General features: G+C 32.8%; 2 protein-coding genes across 3 annotated transcripts; both read left to right on the plus strand.

Moving 5' to 3' along the window:
- Nucleotides 1–1,529: 1,529 nt before the first annotated feature.
- Nucleotides 1,530–7,052, plus strand: LOC132752063 (uncharacterized). Of its 2 annotated transcripts, XM_060742330.1 has the most exons (6): nt 1,531–1,711; nt 2,538–2,650; nt 3,156–3,394; nt 4,333–4,468; nt 5,850–6,047; nt 6,388–7,052. In XM_060742330.1, exons 3-6 carry the CDS (start codon nt 3,203–3,205, stop codon nt 6,459–6,461), a joined length of 600 nt encoding a protein of 199 aa, XP_060598313.1. In that variant the 5' UTR covers nt 1,531–1,711; nt 2,538–2,650; nt 3,156–3,202; the 3' UTR covers nt 6,462–7,052. The 2 variants fall into 2 exon arrangements, with proteins under 2 accessions (XP_060598315.1, XP_060598313.1); XM_060742332.1 differs by lacking the exon at nt 2,538–2,650 and having other exon boundaries at nt 1,530–1,711.
- Nucleotides 7,053–11,239: 4,187 nt separating this feature from the next.
- Nucleotides 11,240–16,888, plus strand: LOC132752064 (uncharacterized). Its single transcript, XM_060742333.1, has 6 exons — nt 11,240–11,390; nt 12,566–12,807; nt 13,338–13,473; nt 14,460–14,636; nt 15,246–15,419; nt 16,057–16,888. Exons 1-6 carry the CDS (start codon nt 11,297–11,299, stop codon nt 16,110–16,112), a joined length of 879 nt encoding a protein of 292 aa, XP_060598316.1. The 5' UTR covers nt 11,240–11,296; the 3' UTR covers nt 16,113–16,888.
- The last annotated feature ends 1,489 nt before the right edge of the window (nt 16,889–18,377 follow it).

Consider the following 18,377-nt stretch of genomic DNA (forward strand, 5'->3'; position numbering starts at 1 on the left):
TAGTATTGACTATTAAACTATTAAAGAATATCAATATTTTCTAAGAATGCACAAAAGTGCATAAATATACCGTTGGCCTAGTGGTTAAGGCGTCCGCCTTCGGATCGGGAGGTCGAAGGTTCGAGCCCCACGGGGAGCGTTAATTGAAGGATGAATGTTTCTCGTGGGACTCTTTCCGAAATGGCCGCTTCGTGAGCCGCGAGGTAGTTAAATGAATGGTTACCGATTTCTATCCGCCTGGCGCCTGGCATAGTGTTAGGAGTTGGGAGGTACATGGTATGCAAGCAAAAGGTGTCTCATAAGTCAGAAATGGCTGGCCCTTTCAGTAGGGGTGACACTATAATAAACAAGACCTTTACCTTTTATACAAATATCGACTTATATCGTTTTTAGCAACAACAGTATGACTTTTCGATTTCACCGACTACAATCGTACATTAGTGTCAGTACCAGTACTTTCACACTTAATATTCAGCATCAATTAATGTGAGTTGCAACTTTTATCCTCTCATTTCGTTCAGATATATTTTGCTATCTTCTGGTCCACGAATTGGCGTAGAGTATCGACCTTCTCTTTTTCAGTTCGTTGAATTTTCTGGTCCGTCATAATAACTGATTACTATACACACCTTGTGTTACTCTATATGGAATATTAAATAGTGCTGAAAAATGATGAAAGGAGACGTGAGATAATCCTGTTGTTTCATTTTCATTCTTTCATTGACGGATCTGATCAAACAGATACTGCAAATCTCCACCTGGTTTAGTTTTGTTTTCATTACTTTAAGAGGTGTCCATACTTTAACATATTCTCTTTTTTACCTGTTTTGACGGAGGTGTATGTATCTCGAAACTATTTGTCCCTCATGCTGTGGGTTAGACTCTGTCAGGAACTTTTGATTCTTTCGTGTGATGAATCAATCCAGCAAGGTTACGTGACGTTGGTTCTACTCAGGTGCTCGTTTCTGCCTATGGGCATTTTGAGGTTTTTCTTCAGCAAAAATTCGCATTGCTTTGCTGGTAAAACTTGGTGAAAATATTTTTGTAGAGTTTAGTTTTCTTAAAAAAAAGAGTGGGTTTTTTCACGACTGGCGTCACTGTTTGCATTTTTACATTGTTAATGATCCCCTTTCAAAATAAATTGCATTTTAAGTCTGGTGCATTTCTTTTCTCATTTATAGCGTGAGCATGGTTAAATTTTAGAAAATTGTGTCACGAAATGGCATGGACATGTCATATTGAAGCTTCCAAGTTAACCGCCACAAGAAACAAGTCGATTAGAATTGCAGTATTTCAAATGAATCGTAACACACATTTACTTTGGTAGATCGGCTAACTGTTGATCAGTCCAGTAAATCGACTGTTAATAAAATAATTTGAAACACTAAGCATGCAAAAGTTTATTAGTACGTATATACAAAATTAAATTGGTCAGGCCAATTTAATTTTGTAAATACGTACTTAAAAACTTTAACATAAATGTCTCTAGAAATCCACACAGAATGTATGATTGTTAGTCTGCGTATACAGTTGAAATTGATTTTATCTATTTCGAGCCTGTCATGATTCACTGTTCTCAATTTCTTTCGCTTATTTATGAACCATATAAATTATTTTAAAATCTACTCTATGGCACATTTTCTAGTTAAGGATGAATGTTACCGTATGTTGTAAAGGATTAATTACTAGGGACAAATTGTAGCTTTCACAGGTATTTTCATTCTCAATATATGTGTCATATTTTTCTTCTTATATTTGAATTGAATGCTGAGATGATTGTGTTTTGTTGTTCTGATAGATCAATTAGATATGATTGATGGATGTCTTTTGTTTTGACGATAGAAAAGCCTAGTTTTATGTGGGTTTTTATGTATCTTCATACTCTATTTGATGAATTATTTAACCCTGAAAATCGATGCAATGTAAATTAAAAGCAGAGTCTTAACAATCGATAAATAAAGTGAAAATGTATAATTAAGCAATATATAGGAGCACACGAATACGACATTGACACAGCTCTACCGTTATTTCCAATTGATTTCCAATGTTAATCAATAGAATTGCTTAAGCGTTCGGACCGTATAGAAAAATTGTTCAACACTATTTTTCTGCATACCATATTTTAATTTCTACTATAACTTTATTTGTTTTCAATTGTCGCGGAAGTGGCCGGTTGGGCCTTATTAATTATACAGTATAAACATAAATATTGGCTATTAACTTTTTACATGAGTAAATTTGCAAGGTGTCCTAACAAAAATGCTGCAAATGATTTAAAGCTCAAGACAATATCATGCCAGTTTTATTAAGTTTAATCAGTACGGCTAGTTTGTAGGGGAAATTCATGGATGATGAGAAATAAAGTGATACCGTCTCAGAATATTGTACAGGAGGAGTCTACGTTGGAACTACAAAAGTTATGAAAATTTTATTAAGGATAATCAGCTCATAATTCACCAATGATTATTGCTTTCTAACATCGTGTATTTCAAAGTTACATTATTTTACGTAATGTTTGTTTTGCAATTTATCTTCAGTTTTGAAACTCCAATAATGAATCTTTCAACATATTGTATGTGTACAGACATAAGAGCAAACCTTGCGGCTATTTGGATATTCATATCTTATATATTTTCTGCGTTTCAATCAGGTATGTCGATTGTGCTTACTTCAGTTTAACGATTTGTTAGTATCTTATTCTGTAATTTTTACATCAGTTGAAAAAGTGCCTGTCTATATATTACGAGTATAGTATACCTTTTCCGTTCAAATGCAAAAAGATGACTCTTTAAGTGTAATCGTTTCTTCGTCGTATGAAAAGTAATAAAAACAGTTAATTGAATTAGTTTGATGCAGTAAATAACATGTAATATTGTACAGCAGATGCAGCTGTTATTCGCGTTTGTACGGAATTGTGGAAGAGGCCAAATTTACTCTAAGATGTCGAATAGCATGTTTTCGATTTCTTTGTAAACTTATGTCAAATGATTTTGCTTAATCTCACAAATTTAAAAGCCGAGAAAAAATAAGTTGAAAATCAAAGGCTAAGGAATATTTACTTGTTTACAATCTGCAAAGAAAAGACATAGTTTTTGTGTACGTTTGGATTTAATATTTAATAAATAAAAACACTTATCTATATTTGTCTTTGACAGGTTATTCCATAACAATTACATGAAGAACATGCGGGGAGAAATATGACATGGATTACTACAAGAATACAGATGTAATTCATGACGGCTCCTATGAATTAAGCGACAACCCTTGTCACGTGGAGTTCACTAAAACCTCATTTAAGCAGTATCTCTGTATATATGGCGATGACATAAGTTTGGATTGTGGAACATTGCTCGAATACCACGAGGCTTTTGTTAAAAATCATATCCAACCCGAGGTATGACATTTGTTTAATATTTCTTAAGTAATCGCAGGTCAAAATGCTGCCATTTTTTAGCAAACTCGTGTTAAGACATATGATAAGGTCATATATATCATTTTAAACATTACCATATCTATATACCAACACAGAAGTACATAAGTTTAGCACGTATTTCATTATTGGAGAACTATGAGGCACTCAAATACCTGTGAAATCATTCAATAAAATAATTTTCGGGTAGCGTATTCATGTACTGATCTTAATCGAGAGCATCCCGATATTTCAATTATAACAGTTTGTTTTACATGTTTTAACCGAGGAAATTTACATCTTTTTCACCGTGTGGGACTTGAAAACATTGTTCGCTATAGCCGAAAGTTCGTTTTAAGCGAATAATTATAAAGCGATGTGAATTTATATAAAATAAAGAAGGAATTGGCCGGGGATGTCAGATTAATTCGCTATAAACGATAAGTCGTTATAAGCGAGTTCGTTATACATGGAGTCGACTGTAATAACATTAACATAATTTATATAATTATCAAAATTTAAAATGTCCATCCTATATGACAGTGGAAACATACCGAAAAATATAATGAAATCTGAAGTGTTGAAAATTGGGTACAGCTCAAGGCAGTGCTAGGGGGCGTGAGGGATGTTTCACTTTTCCATTATCTCTCATGTACAGACTCAATCAAACCGAGCCTTTAATTTTCATGTCATTCTGTTGTGATAAAAAATGCTTCCGAGGGATTACACGTTTCCAGATTGATTTTTATGCTGTACTAGAGCAGGTGTCAAGTGCCGTGCGGGGGCTGTAAAATGTTGCTCCATACTTTACTTCAGTGTTGTTATATTTTTTTGGTCCTTTGTGATCATTGGTTCCAGATTTTCATAAGCCTTACACTATATACTGACGAGAAGTTGTGTTTGTATGTTTTTTTTTATTTCAGAGAAAAATGTCGTGCAATAACATAACAAAAGAAGAATGGTGTCCTAGCCAGTACCAAGACAAGGTATTTGTTGTTATTAGGAAACCTTCGCGTCACACGTCTGATGTCATAAAATTACGAGTGTACCTAAAAGACGGTTAGTAAAACATTTTTTGATAGGTGCTCTGGTAGTAAAATTCAGTTCTTTAAGATGGATTATGCTAGGATTGATTACCAGTCAACGGTATAATTCCAGTTAAAGTTACCCTCAAAGTTTGATCCGTAGATGACCATAAGAAAGAAACATATTCAACCACAATGTATATATGACACTGTATTTCCTTGTTTATACCAATTTTAGAAAAAATTATATCACAATACAGTAACTTCTGTTTCTATACGTTAGAAATGCAAAAACAAATGATGTAGTGCATGTATAATCAAACTAAAGTAACCTTCAGACTTATATATTAACTTTCATATGTTGATTTGGAATCGTTTGTTAGTTTAAAGATACAGCAAAGAGGATTCAAGACAGCTCGAGGATTGAATATAATATTCTTAAGTGTTACCACTGCTTGTTTGAAATACTGCCTTAGCAAAATTCTTGTCCTATCATTGTTTTCAGTATCGCATTAAAAATTATTTTTTTATTAAATTACTGTCCAAAGAATATTAAAGGACCTCTGTAATGACAGGTACGGTCTTACATGAAGTGGTTGAAAAAAGAGTTCAGTGCCTACTATACCAGATAATTACATACAATAAAAGAGTAACCTTGAAATTCGATGTTTGTTCTTTACGGTTTAGTTTAACTTGTTCGTTATAGAGCCGGAAATAAATTATAACTTTCTTCTTTAGAGGGCAAACATGAATATTAGAATGTTTAAATAATGGTTTAAGAAAATGTTAGATGCTTGTTACCCAAAACAAGTAGCGATAGATGTGAAATAAATTGTCATTTAAGTAGCAAAATGTAAACAAAGAAGTATTTTGACTTCCATACAAAATAAAAATTCACTATAACTGTACTTATTGTCAAAAGCAGCAGATTACTAAGATGGTAATTGGCCACTCAGTAAGTTTTTAGAAACTATAATATTACATCAAAAATAAAGATAGAGCTTTTGAGAAATAAAATAAAAGCATTTCTTTAGCATAAAGGACATTTAACAATATGTTTAGAAAAGTTATTGGTCTGCCATTAATTTAAAATAGGCGCTTGAACTTTTTCTTTTGGTTTACACGTTACTTATCCCTGTCTTACATCCAATAAATATAAGACCAATGTCGAATGAATAAGACCTTTGCAGAAAAATCATCACTACCTGAGCTAATGTTTTTAGTCGTTCTAATGTTATGTAACCCTCGATCCTTTGCATGTAAGCTTTCATTCTGCTATTAATTTTGTTTCGATATAAGATAAAGAAGAATTCCTATTGCAATACAAGAAAATGCAAGTTTGATAGTCCTAATCAATAATATCATTTGCTAATATTTTGTAATAATCTTTGGTTGATTCATTTTATTCGTTCCAGTTCCAGTGCCAGAGACAGTAAATGATGCCCTAGGTGTTTCCCTGACAATCATTTTATGTATTATTTTCATCCCTGTAGCGTTTGTTGTTATGTGTAGCTGCCTGTTTGGCATTGTCCATTTAAAAAGTCGTAAGAATACCTCATCACGGCCTCATGTTGCGTACCAAACGTCTTCAGGGGCAGTTAACATGCAAACAGGTTTGAATTCTTTCCTATCAATACAAGCTAACGTATCACATTAACTAAACTACTTTTTAGTACCGAAGCAACTAAAATGCTTTTAGACTTTTTTACCTGTTGTCTACAAAAGAACAACCCCGACATCTATATAAAAATAAAGTTTACATTTCTAGTATTCTAAGGATATGTTTACCGTTGCAATAAGCAAAATGCTTTATGCTGTTTGAGCAAATTCACATACGAACAACTAATACATTACAAATAATGGTTAAACAAAGATACCGATACAATTCATATACATGTATATATTTTTTTCTGATACTTTTTTTTTATTATTTTTTTTATGCATACATTTCAGCGCCGTCTTTTGACACAAGTGTTCCACCACCATCATATGAAAGCATCATGAGCCAGAAATTAATCGAAAGTTGATATATTTGACATTGTGACTTGGAGAGCATTTTTTGATATATTCATTTGAGCCGCGTCATGACAAACCAACGTAATGCGTTTGCGACCAGCATGGATTCAGACCAGCCTGCGCGTTAGCGCAGTCTGGTCAGGATCCATGCTATTCGCTATCAGTTTCTCTATTTGTAATAGAGTTTGTAAGCGAACAGCATGGATCCTGATCAGACTGCGCGGACGCGCAGGCTGGTCTGGATCCACGCTGGTCGCAATCGCATTACGTTGGTTTTGTGGTGACGCGGCTCATTTGTTAACCATCGTTTGATGGCAATATGGCTGTGATATTTTTGTTTTTTATTCAATATTTTCAATTTATATTGATATCATGTTGTTGTGATTTATTTATTTAGTGTTGTTATTTATTTATTAAGGCATATCTTATTCCTGTTCTCTTTCCAACCTGATGAGAATTGTTCTATTAAATTTGCGATAATCGTGAAAAAAGTCAATGTATCCTAACACAATTTTGTCTCAATATCATTGTGGAACAAAAAGGTGCAGCTTTTATCAGAAAAAGAAAGCAAATATTATTAAAGTAAACTTTATTTTCACTGATATTGCTTTTATGATTTATGCAACCCCGTTTAAATGTGTCGTAAATTTCGGTCGGTTGTTTGATAACTTTCTGGTAACAATAATGTTAACTAGAGACCCATATGTAAAATCCACAGCCAAACAAAACAGTAAATGATCGCCCATTTTTCTTTTACGAGTCTATGAAGCTCCTACAGGTAACGGTTACCTGGAATGTAAATTAAATCGCTCGGAAATCAGAAATCTATATGAGCCGTGTCATGCATATGACAAAACCAACACAATGGGTTTGCGACCAGGTGGATCCAGACCAGCCTGCACATCCATGCAGTCTGTTCAGGATCCATGCTGTTCGCTTACAAATGCTACAACAAGTAAAGAAACTGATAGCGAACAGCATGGATCCTGACCAGACTGCGCGGATGCGCAGGCTTGGGTGGATCCATGCTGGTCGCAAACCCATTATGTTGGTTTTGTCGTGACGCGGTCCATATTTCTTAATATCAATTCATTTGTTATCAAATACAAAGGAAGCATATTGCCCTTATTTAGTTGAAATCCCCTAATGCTTTCAGACTCTTGTGTTTTCAAAATCACAATGAGCAGAAGACGACTTGAATGAAAAATATTCGGGTTCGATTCTAATTGCTGTCGTAACCACCCACGAGATTTATCTAATCTTACCTTGAATAAATATCTCCCCGTTACATACCGAGTCTGTAATTTTCACCATTTTGTAAAAACATTATGTTAAAATTTAGATAACTAATACTTCTCATTCTCCGTTCCCATTTGTTACAATATAAAATACATGTTGTATTGTGTTCAGTACTTGAAATGAACAATATGATCTCCTTTTTGTTTATTTAGCTAGTCATAATTGTATTTTTATATTGTGATATTAGTGATTTTTGACTGTTATTTTTCTGTTTGTTTGTTATAACCAGTTGCATATTATATGCCTTGGTTTAATAAAAACTGAAACTGAAACAATTACGTTTTTTTCTTCTTTTCATTACTCATGAGAAGTCTACCCCCACCCGGGCCACATTTGCCATATACATTGTATCTATATACGTTTGCTGATCTTGGGACTGTTGGACTGTAATGAAGGCGATTTTACCACCGGGAGCAAATACAAGGCCCAATTTCCGATCCAAAATAGCATCTTCTTTCCGATAAAAATATACTAGTCCGAAGTGCTACAAAATAATCATAATAATAAAATACTGTTTCAACTTCTCAAAACAAAATTTAAAAGACTGTTTTCACTAGTTTATTTTAAGAAATGTTTTTACGATCATACACGTGAATGATATTTATAATTTCAATATAGTTTTTCAACTTAAAAAAATCATTACATTTCCAAAAATAGATTGAGAAGGGTTTAAATATATACATATATCGTCCTTGGACACCGGTATACAATATATACAAGAACAAGAGGGCCATGATGGCCCTGAGTCGCTCACCAGAAACAACTGCTTTTCAGTGTTGGAATGTCAATATATTCTAATATTAAATTTGAGCATAGAATATGTTTAATCAATAATTTGAAGAAATGCCATGACCTGAAGTATTTAAGCTTTAGCTTAAACGGGGCAAATCAAATTAATATGAGCAAACTTGATAAAAGACTACCCAAGAATGCTACAAAGTTTGGTGATCATCTACATTCAATTATTTCAGTAGGAAATGATGTTCGACCATTTAACGGTTTTTCTATTTTCAGCTATAGAGACCCCTAAAAGGGGCTAATCAAATTAATATGAGCAAACTTGATAAAAAAACTACCCAAGAATGCTACAGACAAAGTGTGGTGTTCTTCCATTAATTAGTTCTGTAGATATAGACATTTAAAGATATTTCTATTTTTAACTTTTGCGGCCCCTAAAAGGGGCCAATCAAAATAATGTTAGCAAACTTGATAAAAGACTACCCAAGAATGCTACAGACAAAGTTTGGTGATCATCCATCAATTATTTCTCTAGAAATAGACACTGTATTTCTTTTTTTTTAGCTTTAGCGGCCCCTAAAAGGGGCCAATCAAATTAATATGAGCAAACTTGATAAAAGCTAGACTAACCAAGAATGCTACAGACAAAGTTTGGTGATCATGCATCAATTAGTTCTGTAGGAGAAGATGTTAAAAGGTTTTTCTATTTTTAGTCCTAAAGACCCCTAAAAGGGGCCAATCAAAATAATATTAGCAAACTTGATAAAAGACTACCAAAGAATGCTACAGACAAAGTTTGGTGATCATCCATTAATTAGTTCTGCAGAAATAGATGTTTAAAGGTTTTTCTATTTTTAGCTTTGGCGGCCCCTAAAAGGGGCCAATCAAATTAATATGAGCAAACTTGAAAAAACACTACCCAAGAATGCTACCTCTACAGACAAAGTTTGGTGATCATCCATCCATTAGTTCTGAAGAAGAAGATATTTAAAGGTCTTTTTCTATTTTTAGCCCTAGAGACCCCTAAAAGGGGCCAATCAAATTAATATGAGCAAACTTGATAAAAGACTACCCAAGAATGCTACAGACAAAGTTTGGTGATCATCCATCCATTAGTTCTGTAGAAGAAGATGTTTAAAGGTTTTTTCTATTTTAAGCTCTGCTGACCCTTAAAAGGGGCCAATTGGAATAACATGAGCAAATTCAAGTGTGGCTGTCACAAGGATTCTACAGACCAAATTTGAAGTAAATCTGCTAAGTAGTTTCAGAGAAGAAGACAATAATTGTTGACGAATGACGACGGACGCCGGAGCATCCCCCTTTGATACTTGATACTCGGCTCTGGTGAGCTAACAATGCAGCGCATGTTTACCCCCATTTTATCATGGAACGCAACTTATCTACAATTCAACTTCATTACGACACGCTTATATTACAATACAGTTATGAAGCAATTATAAGATCTGTAAGATATGCAGGCCGGTAGCGTCCATTTTAAATCCGCGAGAAATTTTACCATCAGTTTATAAAAAGTCGAGGGCAATCCACAATCCGCGAGATTTTATGTCGAAATTGTATCAAATGTCGCGGCTTATAGCTAATCACGAGTTTTTTCTGTAAAAAGTCGACATTTACTGTCTACAAAGTAGACTAAGCCACACAAACATATCAGACTTAGCAACTTACCAGAAATAAGCCAATCACGTTCACATAAATGAAATGTTCTGTTTTCTAAAGACTAGAATCAAAAAGCCTATTTTTCAAAAGGTTTGCCATTCTTCATTGTTTTTCTGATAAGATATGCCATAATCGCTAATGAAGACCATGAAGGATAGTAAGAAAAGCTGATTTCGCGAACAGATACATACTTAATTACATGCATTAATGTTTTTCTTTTTTACATTATAGAGCACGTATTATCTGATATTTTACACATCTGACATTTAATTTATTCAAGCAAAACTAGCATTTCGTTTTTTTATTCCATATCAAATTTGTGCACATGTGGTCCTTTTTATTTGTTTACACCAATTCTGATTATCATTATGATATAAAAAATTAATGAGTTGTCTAATTCTTGCATACCACTAAGTACTACCAAGTATGTAGAAAAAGCCTTTTCCCGTGAATTGTCTCCCTTTTGTAATATATCGCCATTATTTGCATTTTAATATTAACTTTCGTGTTAAATTTCGAAATAAGTACTAGTAGATGACATCGTTTTGGGGTTTAATTGTGAAATAAATAGATGTCACCGTTTCTAGAATATACACGTCAATTTCCGTGACAGAATGTAGGCTTAACAAGTTTAACAGTGTTTAACTGGATAATTTATGTACAATGTACAAAAATGTATATATAGTTTACGCTCTAGATAACAGGCAGGTTTGAATTTTAGACATATTCATTATTGAATAAGAGCTAGATATGTGCGTAGATAGACATCATTAAGTTATAAATTAAATTTAGTTATTTTCTAGACCAATATTTCTCCCGATAAAAGTACTGTTCATATAAATGCATCTATTGATAGATGGATTTCAAAAATAAAATAAATTTGAGACTTTTCATTTTTTTTAAACCACATTGTCTAAGTCTTGTTTTGATATGGCCGTACTTAAAGAAAGGATATAGAATTGCCCGTCTACGTCTGTCCTCGTTTCCCGCTGTCCCGTTGTCTGACAAAACATTGGAATTTAGGGGCGTCCTTGACCTATGAACACATTTCTAGTTTTCAGTGAATCACTGTAATAATGTTTGCTTCCGATAGGTTTTACTTTATGATGCGATTCAAGATACAGCGACAATAATGTACCTCAAGCGTAACATCAAACAAACTGATTGGAAGTGGATCACCATATTCCTACTATTCTACTTTTTCAAACTGGTTGAATCCTTAAGGGGTAATTTCTATTACATTAATTCATTGTCAACATTATTGAATACTTTTCTCAAGCATACCTGTATACATGTAACGACAATATATTATCTGTTATGACTATACTCCTCATTCTTGTAATATTTTCTAATACAACCATGTTCGTTTCAATGGTAAGGTGTAGACTTACTCTGCTATTTCATCTGAAAACCTTCATTTGTTAATTATCCCCTTCCGTACAGCGTAGGTCGGTGTTCGTCGTCAACAATTTCTGAAACAACTTCGCCTCTGAAACAAGTGACTGGGGATATATTTACAAAAATACACAGGAATGATGACTGGGAAGTCCCAGTTGGATATTTGGCATGAAACATCATGTCACGAATCTCTATCAAGATTGGTCACATTAAGAACATATGGTCAATGTTTGTCCAGCATCGGGGTCATGGGTTTGTGTATGTATTTAGGACTTTCAAAAAAAATCTCTAAAACTGAAAGAGCTAGATATTAGAGTTTGGCATAAAACATCATCTTGTGATCTTCCAAAGTTACTGAGTTTATGGTCATGGAACCAGAATAGCCATGTCAGGGGAACATTAGATTTCCTTATATTTATACAGTAAAACTGTCAAAGATTTTCTTTTTGAAAGTCCAAAGGCTAGCTAAAGCTCAACATATTTGCAATTAAACAGTGTCTAGTTTACCTCTTCCAAAATAATTCAAATAATGGCTTTGTGGAGGTCCAATGGGTCATAGGTTTTCCAATTATGTACATAGAAAATAATTGAATCTCTTTTTCTCTTAAAAATCATGAGCCGTGAAATTCCTGAGGTTTGTGTGTGGAGGGAAGTCATGACTTGCTGATTTCCTCTAGTGATTTTGAGATCAGTCGGTCAAATGTAAGGAATACGATTCCCTTTATCACTTAAACCTTTTCAACCTATAACTTTTTACCCATTAGTTAGAAAATGGCCGTTCTCTGGGCGGGTATAGTTAAATTGTCTGAAAGAACTTCGTCTCAGCCAAGAGTTTAGATAATTGGCATGCAGCATCACTTTAGATTTAGGGCCCTCTAAAAACTTATTTAAATCATGCCCTCGTGTACATTAACATGATATTAAATCAATGACGCTGACATAAAATACAAGAAAAGAAAAAAATGACTCACTCGGAAAAAACATGTCTTCCCTGTTATTACAGATACGCATTTAGCTATCACAAACAGTCAATGTGGAAAAACATACAGTATGTCATGGCGGAAGTCTGCATATCTTGAGTATTATGGGTCTGTAATACTGTCAAGTAGCCCGTGCTCAATAGAATTCACAAATGAGGAGACTACTGATTATATTCTATGTATTTCTACGCTGGAAATTTCCATAAATTGTGGCACTGAACTAGAGTTTCATGAACACTATGTAAAAAGTTATTTCACCCCAGAGGTAAGTAATGTTAAAATATTTGAAGAAAACATAAGCAGAAATTACAAATATACATTTTTCATTATGTCTATACATTACAATAAACGTTTAATATGAAACAAGAATAAGCATTATACAGATAACCATTGTTGTATTTTGTTACGAAATCATCTGCTTAAGCTAGACTTTGCAATTTTAATTGTATTCATTGAAAAATATGTAAGTGATTTTGTTAACTGATTTACTCAAAATGTGTGTTATTGTACGTTAATTAAAGTATTAAAATGGAATTAAGTTTATTTAATTATGGAAAATCAAGCATTTAAACCGTCAGTCCTTTAAAAATGTTTAACTATCTGGTCTTTGATAAATTGTTGACATGTATTACTAAATGATGAGCCTGTCCGTCTTTTGTCTCATTTTACAATAAAAATTTTAAAGGGTGAGAAAAATGTATTTTTATCTGGTAACGATTTATGGCTTTTATACAAATATTACATAATATGATAATATTTACAATGTCCTAAAACACTATTTCCAATCTGTTATAGAAAAGAATACTTTGCCACAATGCAACAGTAAATGAATGGTGCAGCAGCGAATATGTTCAAAATGTTTTCGTGGTAATACGAAAACCTTCTACCGTATCATCTGACTATATTAGATTACGAGTGGTCCGGAAAGAGAGTAAGCTTTTAAAATTTAACATAACATTGAATAAATTGCTTATATTATGTCATACAATTTTATTTATAACATTATTTTGTTTGCTTTCTTTTGTTAAAGGGAGTACTTTTATTATCCCAAGGGGTCCGAGCAGGCAAACATGCTATGGTTTATGCCCTTCATGCCGCCCATAAAGAAGATACCCGCATATCACATTCGGATAAAGTATTCACTTTTACTGACTGATATAATAGGGAATGACACATAAAAAATCATAATCCCAAAATGTTTGTTATTCTGATCTTCCGTCACTTTTAGTTTTAATTTTATTCTCCAGGCTATTCAATTTTTAACCTATGACATATAACTTATGCTTTTACAACTCATTGAGAAGTTCAGTGTGAAAGAAACGATTTTCTACATGTATTTTGCAACATTTTTTGAGTTTTGCTCTTTGAATATTTTTTTCATTGCCTTGGACACTACTCGAGAAGAAAGGAAGATATCATTATAACAACTTCAAGAATTGACTGATCATATCTGGGAGGAAAAAAAGTGGCTAAGAACTTAAGCTTTCAATTTTATATGCCCTTTTTTATTTTACATACAAAATTGTCTGCGGCATTACCAAAGACAGGATATGCTGTATCGGTTTAAAACTTCACCTCTTGGGGGATAAATGCAGTGCATAAGAACAAAAATTCTCTACTACATTACTAGTTTGGAATACTTGCTCTTTGTAAGTCATTCTTGCAACAACAAAAAACAAATAAAGTAAGACAAATCTGACTTAATGTTTTATTCATATGTTACCTTGACCTTTGAATTACCTTAAGCGTCAAAGTCAAATATGAATTCTGAATTGTATTTTGTACCAAAAACAATGTTTTCTAGGAGAAGTCTTTACTACAATATACCTCCTCCGATGTGTTTCACTCAACATATAAGAAAAGGTCGAGCAAATAGCCTGGCTCTTTTTATATTCGATTTCATATTTCTTTTCACAGGGTCTGGTGGTTTCTGGCGCTCGGGTTTAAACATATTTCTCGTTGCGTTAGCCCCTGCTGTGTTAATTTGTATAGTGTCAAGTATTGTTTGTACTTGCTGGCTGAGAAAAAAGAAAAGAGAAAGAAGAGATGGAGTAGTACAATATCAGACGTCGTCTGCAGCTGTCGTACTTCCTAGTAAATGAGTTATTTTCACTTTCTTTCATATGGATAATAAAAAATAATTTTTCACACACAAACCGTTTAATTGTATTTTTGTATTAGGTTTATTCAGTTATATTTTTCTGGTCCTTTGGGATCATTGATGCCATGATAATTGAGTACCGCTCAAGCCGGTGTTGTGGGGCGTGAGGGATGTTGCACTTATTCATTATCCCTCACGTACAGATCTCGACTCAATCAAATCGAGTCTGCTATTTCCGTGTAATTTTGTTGTGGTTTATGCTTCCGCGGGATCACTTTGTTCTGCAGGTTTTAATATAATTGCTTTCTGGCGGATTCATTTGTATAGATATTAAGATGCTTTTTTCTCTAGTTGGATGTTTTTGTTTGTAAACAAGTGTAGAATCCTGCTTATTTATCCTGCGGAAAGCAAAGTCGCCTTTAGAAAATACCTTTTAAGCCGATGCCTTGAATAAGATGCAACGATAAGAATAAGGATTGCTAACTTATGTGGTGATCGTATAAAAAAAATTAGGAAAAAGAGTAATTCACAAATAAAAAACATTGTATATATAGTGTAAGATAGTTTTTGCTTGTTAATTTTAATTGTTGAACACATTCCAGGCACATATTTAAACACATTATACCAGCCTTCATCCGTCAACCAGTCGGATCATCCAGTATCTAGGACCAATCAATTACCAGCAAGTTACCAAATTCATGCTATGCAAATAGCAACACCTATCTACCACGGTAGCCAACAACCTGATAGTAACCAACCTTTGATACAGCCAACAGGTATCTCGTTCTATTATAAAATTAAAGCCATAGACACTTGGGTTATGGAACCCGAAAAGCCTTACACATGTACTTATATATGTAAAAAAAAAATCTTAATATAAGCTGTTTTGAAAAAAAATATCATATTTCAACATATTATAGATGTCGAAATATGATTTTTTTTTCAAAACAGCTTATATAAAGATTTTTCTACAAATATATGATAATAAAAATATATGCTGGGATTGACAAATATACATTTTATTTGGATTTTAAGGCGTTTGTAGCTCCACACCTCATGAGCCTGTGGTAAAAATCTGGTGAAAGTAGTTATGTCATGAGTCGTTACATTTGTTCGTATTGTTTCTTTTCTTTCTATAATAAATGTACAAAATACTCTTATCAAAGTACCAAGCTGCTAAACGAACAGAAGTACATTATAGGTACGTGACTTTTTAAGTTTGCTCAATAAATGTTTACAATTTAAGACGGACCTATTTTCAGAGTGGATAATATATTAATCATTATAATCAACTGACCGTTTCCTTTAATTTACAACTTTATTTACAACGAAAATATTTTTAAAACGGCAATCTCATTTCTTCATGCAACTCACTTTACATATATGTATACCAATGTGCCAACTTTTTTACAGCACCGCCACCTAACGAAGATGCCCCACCGTGTTATGAGAGCCTGATGACAGGGTAAAATATGGTTTTGATGTAGAAAATAACTACACATATGGAAAATTTGGACTGATAAATGTATGAAGAATTCAAATTGTATTTTCCTCATGACTTGTATGAGTCATAATTAAAAAAAGATAATGTAAAAGATTAATTTATTTAAGCTTGATACCAATTTACATAATAAATTGTATATACATGTATATGCTTTGTTAACAAGCTATTATTTTAATTGTATGAGAAATTGAATAGCTATTGTACACCCCGGTTGTCTTTGTTAAATTTTATAAGCTTTTTGTTAATATTGTTAATGTTATATCTAAATAACTTGGACTCTGCAGTGTTTTTGCGTTCTGTCTATATGTGTAGGTTTTGCACAATTTTTTATTTAGTTCTTTCGAGACACGTGCATTTCATGATGGAAATAAAAGGTACCAGCCGGCTATAAAATATTTAGTAATCAATACATGTACAAGCCACTGTCCATGCCTCTGGCACTAGCTTCAGCAGAGTTCGACAGTTGAATATGAAAATGGTGTAACTAAGAACGCAGCAATTACATCTGCATGTATTCGAAGACTCTTTCGGAAATGAATTATATGTTAGTTAAAACTACCATTTGGAATATATATGTCCGTTGTGTTTGGAATTCTGCATTTTTGTCCTGGTCTTAAGTGTCTTACACGAATGCATTGTGATATTTTACTTGTTCCAAAACTATTGTTATTTTATTCCAAGTGTTCTTAATACTAGTAATCGCTTTTTGTATTTAAATGCATTAAAATTTTGTATACTTGTTGTCGAGTATAATTATACCTAAACTGACAAGATATAAACATGTTTTTTTTTGTTACATGTAATCAGTAAATTCTTCTTTATATACTGATTACATATGTATAACGTCAGTTGCCTATGTAAAATTGAGATTAAATATATTAATTTTTCTTTTCAAATTAGTTTTGTTGTGAATCTTTACCTAATGGAATAAGTCTATATATCATTTAACCTGGTTACTTGTGTTGCCTGGGAACATTTATTTGTCTATCTCTGTTGATTGTCGGCTGTCACCTGACGTAGCATTAAATGAACTGGAAACAAGCGAAGCAGAATTGCAAGGGAAGCTTTTAGCGTTAATACACCAGTCATTTGAACATCCGCCCCGGGTCATTTAACATTATTTGCTTACAAAAAAAAGACAAAATATGAATAACTCTGATTTTTTATTATTATTCATACGTTAGTGATTCACCAATATCATATCTGAGACATAATGAGACTTCGTGATAAAACAACCAAACATTAATATATATGACTAAATTTGAGGGTTTTTCTGAGACCCATCTACTGTATAATTGATAAAAACTGGCAAACAGCAGTTTCAAATACATGTATCACTTCTTTTATGATTTTCATTTCTTTTATGATTTTATTTGATTCTGTTTATTATTATTATTCCAAACCAACGACTTTTTCATTTCTTACCACTTTTGTAAGTTTGATAAATATATATAAAAGTATGCAAGTAAATCTGCACTAAAACTGATGAAACCCAATTTAAGTCTTCAATATGTTACAAAGATGGTATTTTTGTTTTATGTATGACAAGAGTGTAAAGTTAGATAGTGTGTAGTAGTATACATGTATACAGAATTTAAAGTAAATGAATCGCAACAAGTGCAATACAACGCTTAATGCATCATAATACATTTAATAGCGTGCATGTATTAATATTGGTTTATCATGTTGATTTTTTTTTCAATAAAAACAGATGACAGACATACATACTATTTTATTCTGTATATTTAAGGGAACTTCGATGAGGTCCAAAAGCTTAAAAAGTAGAATTTAAATTTCTTACATAGATCAACTGAACAGAAAGACATGCAAAAGATAATTAAGAAATATACTCAGAGAAATAAATTAAAAATTGTAATTCTGTGCTATAGTTAAGCCTTTGCTTAGTTTTGGATTTTTTTTTTCAAAATTGGAATTATTATTCTTTAAAAATTTAAGTGAGTTAGCGAAAGATCTGAAAGTGTGCACACAATTTATTGTTCTAGACCTAGGTCAAATGGGTAATCTTGTAAAATTATTTCCAGTCCCGTCATTTAATAAAAAAAAAACCTCAGTGTAATTATTCCCTTTAATATCAAGACAGACACAAATTAAATGCACGTGCCCAATAAATGTATTGGTGCATGTAAAAACAAGTGTTGCAAAATGAAGATGTCAGTGGTAATTATTATAATATTTATTGCGAGGTATGCTCACACTGAGTGTTGACGAC

This window comes from Ruditapes philippinarum, unplaced genomic scaffold (genome assembly GCF_026571515.1).
Source record: "Ruditapes philippinarum isolate M1 unplaced genomic scaffold, ASM2657151v2 ctg1620_1_1_1_1, whole genome shotgun sequence".
In the NCBI taxonomy this organism is placed as follows: Eukaryota; Metazoa; Mollusca; class Bivalvia; order Venerida; family Veneridae; genus Ruditapes; species Ruditapes philippinarum.